The 8,484-nt window shown below is 44.6% G+C and overlaps 1 protein-coding gene across 1 annotated transcript in view; it reads right to left on the reverse strand.

Annotated features, from left to right (window-relative positions):
• USH2A (usherin) overlaps positions 1–8,484 on the reverse strand; it is a gene marked incomplete at its 3' end in the record, with an annotated part of 612,524 nt that overhangs the window by 29,472 nt on the left and 574,568 nt on the right. Inside the window, 3 exon segments of the mRNA XM_011366141.1 lie at positions 3,259–3,457; positions 3,669–3,792; positions 3,916–4,143. Of these exon segments, the coding sequence (XP_011364443.1) occupies positions 3,259–3,457; positions 3,669–3,792; positions 3,916–4,143 (551 nt within the window).

Raw genomic sequence — 8,484 nt, forward strand, 5'->3', positions numbered from 1 at the left:
TTTTTTTTTTTTTTTTTTTAAGGGTGGATATCATGTTGGCATCTATCTAAAAGCTAAGGCTGTCGAACGTGATTCTTTGACTTAAGGAGTGCTCATGCAGTTTCTTCCTACTTTTATGTTTTTAAACGTAGGGAACAGCATTCAAATCCCGTTTTATAGATGCTAAGCGCTTCCGATCTCACGCTGAGTAGGGTAACTGGGGCCAGACTGCACCGTCTACCTCCCACCGCATTTCCCGGGAGACGGAATCGCAGTGCTTAATCATTTGTACCAGGCGCCAGGGCTGCCACGGTGTCTGTGTGTGGGCACATGTGCAGATGCGCAAAATACAGGCACAGACTGTGCTGACTAGAAAATGGGGAGAACCACCCTGTTTTCCCCCACAGGCCGTGGAAGAAATGCTTACTCCACTGGAACAAGGTATTCTTCGTTCTGGGGAAAACCATTCGAATGTTCATCGTACAAGTGTAGAGCTTTTGTTCTTTGGGGAAAATGTGATGGAGCTTAACTTGAATGTTGATGGCTCTGAACAGTGGTTTCCTGCTCTTTTCCTGCTTCAGGGCACCTGAGATGAGACATTCTTGCAGGTGCAGTGACTCTCTATGACAGTGTCTCTCACGAGGGGACAGGACACATATCAGGACCCTCTGGGACGGAGAACCAGTTAGAAACATTCCCACAGCTGGTTCCTGGGGAAGCTGACCTCAGACTGGAACGTCAGTATACTTCAAGGTTACTTAAGATTACATAGCTTAGAGTTCTGGAAATCTATTTACGTTGGACTATTGTATTTTGGTGTGATTTTCTTACCATAAATGTTTAATAAGCGATTACCAATTTGTCATTCCTACTCTATCCACCCACCATGTCTGCTCGCTCATCTCCCAAAGTGATTATTTCATATCTTCTCCTTTCTCCACTAAGCAAAACCACGCTCCTCCCTCCCTCACAAGCAGTGCTGACGTAACACACCGGACTGAGAAAACAGAAGCTGCCGGGAAGGAATGCTCGTGTGCCATCATCGCCCCCAGGTCCACGTGACTCTAAACTTACACGATGTGCCTGCCTTCCTCTGGCTATGGATGAAGTACCTCTGCCCCAGCTGGAGGCCCCCTAAGCGCTGGAGCCCCTCTCCTCCTTCCACAGACTTTACTCCTGCAATTCTTCTCATCATCTCCCGCATCACGGATTTGTCTCCCTCTCCTGGGTCATTTCCATTAGCGTTGAAACGCACTCAGCCATCAACGATTCTCAGTAAGACCTCCTGACACCACAGCCCCCGACCGCTGCCCACTTCTCTGCTTTCTCGTTTATACGTCTTCACAGTGTTGCTGTCCACGCTCCCTCACTTGCCATTCTGTCCTCAACTGTCCCAACCACGTGTCCCATTCTGCCACCTGATCTTCTTGTCAGGTCACGATGACCTCATTTCCCAATCCAAGGTCACGTCTCTGCCCTAACTGTACCTGATTCCTCAGCAGCCTTTGGCGTACTGTCGCCTCACTTTTGAGACACCCCACTCGGCTCCTTTTCCTTCTACCTCACTTGCCCCTTCTCGGTCTCCTATGACGGTTCCTCCTCTCTTCTCGACCTCCGGATGTTTGTCTTCTCAGGGTTTGAGCCACCATGCTGGGTCATCTCTCATCATCTCTCATTATATTCTCTCCACAGCTCATCTCCTCCAGGCTTGTGGGTTTCAATCCCACCCGACTGCTAATCAATTCCAGATATGTCTATCTTAGTGAAGAACTCTCAAGGGGGTGCTAGACTTGAATCCCCAACTGCCAACTTGCCCCCTGAAACCTGAAGCTTGAGTCAATGACTCAAGGCCCAAACCCAGAAGTCATTCATGTTTCACATCCAATCCATTAACACATCTTGTCATCTCCACCTTCTGAATGGATCTCCAACCCATTCACGACTCCCGCTCTGATTCAGGCCGCCAGCAATTCTATCCTGAATTCTTTAATAGCTTCCAAACTCTAATGGATTCCTTAGAGTTCATTTTCTACAGAGCAGCCAGAGTGATTTTGAAAAGCATCAATGTGATCATGCTATTCCTTTGCCTAAATCTTTCGGTAATTTTTCGCTGCACTTAGAATCGATTCCAAACCCCTCACCACAGCCCACAGTCTGCCCGCCGCCCCCCTCCAAGCTCTTCCGTGCTGTCACGCCCCCTCCCAGCATCCCCCACACTGGCTTTCCTCCCTTCATGTGGAGACACCAAGTTCATTCCTGGCTTCGGGCCCTGCATTTGCTGTTCACTTTGTCTGGAACATTTTGCTCTCATAGCTTCACATGACTGACTCTGTCTTGTCATTCAGGGCTCAGCTCAAATGTCAACTCAATTCAAATGATCATCCATTCTGAAATAGCCTGAGCGGGCATAATTACATTATTCCGTTTAACTTTATTTATAGCATTCATCACTCTGAAATTCTCTTGTTTGTGGACTTTTCGTTTCTCTGTACTCCCACATGTGTGTACGCATACACACACACACACAATTAAGGACTGTGACAGCACGGACCTTGTCTGTCTGGTTCACTGCTGAATCAATGCCTGACACTTAGTAGAAGCTCAATAAATACGTGGTGAAATGTGAATGGAGGTAAAAGGAGGCCCCTAATGTCCACCATACCAGGAGGAGGCAGACACTGGGGCGGAAAACACTCGCTCCCAAAGATGGATGCTGTGATGGTGGGTGTGAGGGAGGAAACTGTCCCGTGACAGAGACTTGAGAGCTGTGGCTGGGATTTTAAGCCCATGGACCCTAAGGCTCAAGCCTCCTGTCCCAGAGCAGGGCAAGTCTGGCTCCATTGCAGACAGGCAGGCTGGTACAAAGCAGCCTGCTTCTGCTCCTTGTCCAGGCCTGGACTTCCACAGAGAGGCAGCCACTGTACCGAGCAGTGTGAGGTCTCTGCGGGGGCCACGTGGATGGGCCTGGGCCTATGCGCTCCAGTGACGGTCCGAACGCCCTGCGGTGGGTGATCTCCTGCTGCCATCTCCCTCACGGGTTTTCAGAAAAGCTTCATCCAAAGTCGCAGCTTAGTCTTCTGTGAACTCATGAGGGTGTCTTTGACACTTTGAGGGCAGCAGTAAAGGAGAGGCAGAGTGTCTACAGAAGGTGCAGGCTGAGGAATCTGCAACCCTGACCTCTAGAAGGCAGCTGATGAGGGTCTGAGGGGTGGTCCAGGATCTGAGAGGCAGAGGCGGTAGCAGACTGCTGAGTCGCCATCACTCTTGGGGAGGAGGCACAGCAGAAAGGGAGACGAGGGCCGCCTTTCATGTGGGTGGTGGTCCACAGTATCACGACGTAGGCTCGTGACGGAAAGGCGGCCTCGTCTGTGCTCACAGGCTGGAGAAGCCTGGGATCCCTGCGTGACATGGACAAGACTGCTTCTCACGGCCACGTGTGGAGGTCGGGAGGTGGCAGACACCTGGGTCTTCCCGGCTTCTGCTTAGGGAACGCTGTTTAACGTGCAGATTCGGCAAGGCTTCAGCAAGCAACTGAGGCAGGATCATGCCAGGGTCCATGAGAACACGGTCATTGCGAGTTCAGCTCTGGTGCGATTTCCTGGCTTCGCATCCCAGTTCGGTCATTCACAGCGTGGGCCCGGGCCGTCACTTAACCTTCACAGGGCTCATGAGGTGTATAGTGTGCCCACCTCGCATGGCTGGTGTGAGCGTCAAATGAGGTGATCTGGGGACAGCACTTAGCCGGGTGCTGCGTTCACAGGGAGCACGACGCGGGCGAGCTACTTTTCTCTGATCTATGAGTGCCTGGAGGAGCTATCAAGGGGAATTAGACAGGCTGTGAAGGGAGCTTTGCCACGGTGACCTGTTGGCATGCCAGGGCTCATCTGTTTACCTGGAGGGCACCAGACATGGTTTCATGTCCAGCGCAGGCCTTACCTTAATCACACCGTTGGTCCTCCGAGGCTCTGACCACTGCAGAAACAAGGCCCGGCCGGTCTCTTTCTGTTCCACCGTAAAGTTGCTCAGGCCACTCGGGGAAGATTCTGGGGTCTGAACTAGAGTCCAGGGGCTCGAAACTTCTCCTGCCTGGTTTGTGGCCACAACACCGATGCGATACGTCGTGAACGGTTCTAACCCAAACAGGTGGGCTTCATGGCTTGTGCCCTGTGAGAAAATTAACAGGTTAGTTTTCTTCTAGAAACCGGCTGGAAAGTCATTCTCTAAGACACATCAGAAATGGCAGCACTGATGTCACTGCGGTTTTTAATGATTAAGAAAACATCATGGCTTTTTCTTATTCTTGGTACCTGGATATATTACCTAGTGTTGTATAATTTCAGACATACACACAAAGTGTGGATCAGATAGGGTCCTTGCCTTTTCAGACCTCGCAACCCGAAGGATGTGACGTATCACATAAAAAAATCTATGATGCCTCAGAGGTCAGTGCTGCATCCGGCTCGCAATGCACATCAGTGGAGATTTAACCCGAATGACATTAATTCTTTCGTGAATTCCCATGCTCTTTGGTTATACATAAGGCTCCCCATCTCCCTCATCTCCCTCTCATTCTCCTGGTGTGTATTTATGTCTTACAAATGCAATAAAATAAACACAAGACAACAATAGCAACATGCCAACTGGACTATGAAGGCACAAATATCCTTAGAGAAGTCTAGTATTGATACAAATGTGAAAATATCGTCATTGTTAAAAATACCATAACTAAAACTATGAAATTTACCAAAAGTAACTGTTAGCTAGGCTTCTAGAATTTGGCCTTTCTTGATTTGAAAGAAAAGAGTAACAGAATTAGTTTTTTTTTTTTTCTGCTTGGAGAGCATCATGTAATATATTTTGTAGAACTTAACGGGAACTAAGAATCCTAATGTTCTGAATGAGCCCACGGTGCTCTTTCCTCATCTGGGCTGGATGGATACGTCTATTTACAGATAGGAATTATGTCTGCAGGTGAACCTGTAATGTGTGTACAGGTACGTACGTACGTACACACGCACACACACACGATACATTCTGTTGTGTACAATACCCTGTGGATGGGAATGATCATGAGGAAGTTTTCACTGGTTTAATATGATATTTATGCCTAATGGTGTGTGGGGTCAACTTGGGTTTATTAAATGTTGAAATATGGCTATCGTCTTCTCTTCTCGGTGGGCACGGAAGGAGGGATGTGAGGTGGAAAAGAGGAAGGGGTGTCTGAGAGGGGGCACTCGAAAGCATCAGACAAAGTTATGTGGATGAAAATTCTCCTTAATGTGGGGGCATCTCAATCATTTTGAATAAAATCTAAAGCGAGGTGGCAAAATCAAACTGAACCATTTTCTAAAAAAATTGGTTAGATAAAACCAAAACATACACAGACATGATTTTAGACAGTTTCCTCACATTTTTGGTTATAAGTTTCAACTGTGCTAATGTTTCTTATTATGTGTTAAACACAAGCAGAGAAATATAATTTCCTTTACTTATCAATCACAAACTTGTAAAGTCAATTTTCCTGTTTCAATAAATGCCATTATAATATTACATGCTAACCTCCTGAAATCTTTTAATATTTAAACATTTGCTAAGCAACCAGACTCTGAAACAAATTTTGTTAATTTCTATTTTTTAAAATATTAAAAGTTAAGTCATAAATATTTAAAACTTATTTCTCTACAACACTGGATTGGTCGTTTAGATAAATATAGCGCAAAACTAGAATGGCCATAATGAATATTAAATCTGAGGATGTTACAAGTCCCGAGTACAAACACTCTTTTCTGATAAATGATTCCTTTTCTGTGGAAATAGGGCAAACGTCGGCAAGATTAATAATGCAAAAAAGGAAAATTCTTTGTTCAGAATATTCAGTAATAGATGCCAAAAAAGCACAAGCTCCAAAGCAAATAGCAATCACCTCAAACGGATTATATATAAAACAGGTAGGCTATTGGGGGACATTTAGAGATAGCTTTTTGTCATAAGAAACATGAAAAGCATGTGGACTATAAAGCAAAAACATATGTATGTTGTCAATAGCAGCACCTGCTCAATTACGGTTTATTTCAGAGCTGAGAATTCCATTCAGCCCCTAGATGGCAATACGATCAAACACTTTTGATAACATGAGTGCTTAATGATTAACAGGCAGCACTCAGTCATGGAGCACACTCCCGGCAACCATTAGAAAACTAACAAAACTGATTTCATTATAGATTCTTTTAATACACATTTATAGCGCAGATCCTTCAAAGCAGAAGTATTCGAAATGCCCTGGCCTGGAAATCTTCATCATCTAATATAGAAATAAGACCTGCAGATAGATCTCAAGTTGAAGTTCACGCCTGCCTGGCACAGAAATGTTTGGAGGTCTGCTCCTATGAAAGGAGGTCACGGTAGCTGTTTTGCCTAATTTCGTCTACTTCTCAAAAAAACTAGGAATGATCACATATTGTAAATGTAAAGGAAATGTAAAGGAGAATTTTTATATCATAAATTTATATTGAAGACAAGTTTCCCTATTGTGTTATTTTTTTATTTACGAAGAGCTACGCACGCGCGCACACACACACCCCTTAAATAAACCTGATTAAAAGCCTTGCTTTTTGTCAATGTTTAGTAAAGTCCACATTAAAAAAAAGAAAAGAAAAGAAAAGAAAATTTTAAAATGACAAAACAACCATTAGCAGTTTATTCTTCAGCATTTTAGGAAATAATGTATATTATTCTCTCTAGAATGAATTTCCAATATCGAAGTTCACCCTTTTAGAATCCCGCTGTAAAATCTGGACATAGTCCACTCTGTGGATTGGGTGCGTCTGGTTTATTCAATTACTTGTTATTTTCCTTAAATGCAGAATATTTGCTAGAGCACTATGAATCTTAAATGTTTTGGATTCAATTTCTTTTTTTGGGGGAAACGTGGCATTCTGTCCCACTGACTAGTAAAAGTCTTCACTAAGAATAATTTTACTTCTTTCCGCTCTTGTGCCCCCCGCTTTCTCCTTTCCCTATGGCACTGTCTTAATTTAATATGCTGACTTCTTTCTCTTCTTTGTCCGTATTTTGCTTGCTCTTTCCCTTCACTCTTCCATCCTGACCTCTGAGCTTCCCTTTGGTCTTTTTTTCTTTGCATGTCCACATTCAGATAAGGTCTATAATTCTATCTCTATCTCTATCTATCTATATAATTCTAGAAGTATACTAATTACTTTTGTCAGGTAGCAAATGAAAAGAATGACTCAACAAAGAAAAACGCGAATAATCTATTCCCCTCAGTCTAACCTTTCCAATGAGACTTAGCCTTTCTCTTTCCTTTTTAACTTATGTGCATAAGGGTCAGAGTCTGGATACAAATCGACATGTCCTTTTATGAGACATAAAGACGAGACTCTCTGGAACACTCTGCCAGTTGAGGTTCCGCTGGCAATTTGAACTACATTGTTACCTCTCAACTCTGCTCCTGGCGGCCCGTGAAACTACCTGGAGTCTTCAGCCGTATCACAATTTTACACCAGCTCCTCTGATCGTTTTTGACGGCTTGAAGTGCTCCAAAGGTGGCCATGGGGTCAATAGGTTTATGTAGGCTGAAAATGATCAAAAATTACCATTGATCTGTAGCTGTCAATAAAAGGCAACGTGGGAAGACTCCCCACACAAATGTTTAAACTGCACGAAGCAACCTAACTTCGTCATCTTCGCGTCTATCGATCTGATGATCCAGCCGTTTCCAGAACTCTCTCTCTGGTCTTTGCGATGCGTCTCCACCGGACCCACTTCACCTCGGCCCTTCGGAATCTTCCTCCCTCGCTCCTGTGGGCGGACGCCAGCAGTGATGCACAGGCTTGGCTGCACTCATCAGCAGCGTGTTTCCTGCGCCCACTACGTCGTAGAAAGGGCTCGTCTTCCTGGCCACCAATGACTTCATTCCCAGATGATGCGGTTTCTTCCATCATTTTAAAATGGTTGACTTTTGGCTTATAAATCCTGACCTGATAGCAGGGTTCCTTTCCCTCCTGAGTGCCCATGAGTGCCGAGACCTAGAGAGTACGTCACGTCGAAAGTTTGCTGTTTTACACAGAGAGAACTTCAGAGGAATCTATGTTTAAATATATCAACTTTTGTCTTCTTTAGTGGAACCATTGAGATGCTGCTACTTGCTTTATCGTAAGTTATAGTTCGCCTTGTCATTATGATAAAATTAAAGAATGGCTAGAGGCAGGTTTCTGGTTTAGATTACAAATAAAACGTGAGAAGTAGGAAAAGACCTCATTTAGCATTACCAAAAAGTTATGGCGTGGGCCAGTGTGCACCCAGCCGATCGGATGGCTTTTATACATTTTAATGTTGACAAATCAACACAAAATCTTTCTCGAGATTCCTGAAAGTCTGATGAGGTGAGGCACAGGTTTTGTAGGGCTGTTTTCCTTTTCCTTTATAAAGCTGATTTTTGAGTTCTCCAAAGTTTGGTCAATATATTTATATCTAGTACTGATTTTG

Source organism: Pteropus vampyrus, unplaced genomic scaffold, assembly GCF_000151845.1.
Source record: "Pteropus vampyrus isolate Shadow unplaced genomic scaffold, Pvam_2.0 Scaffold121, whole genome shotgun sequence".
In the NCBI taxonomy this organism is placed as follows: domain Eukaryota; kingdom Metazoa; phylum Chordata; class Mammalia; order Chiroptera; family Pteropodidae; genus Pteropus; species Pteropus vampyrus.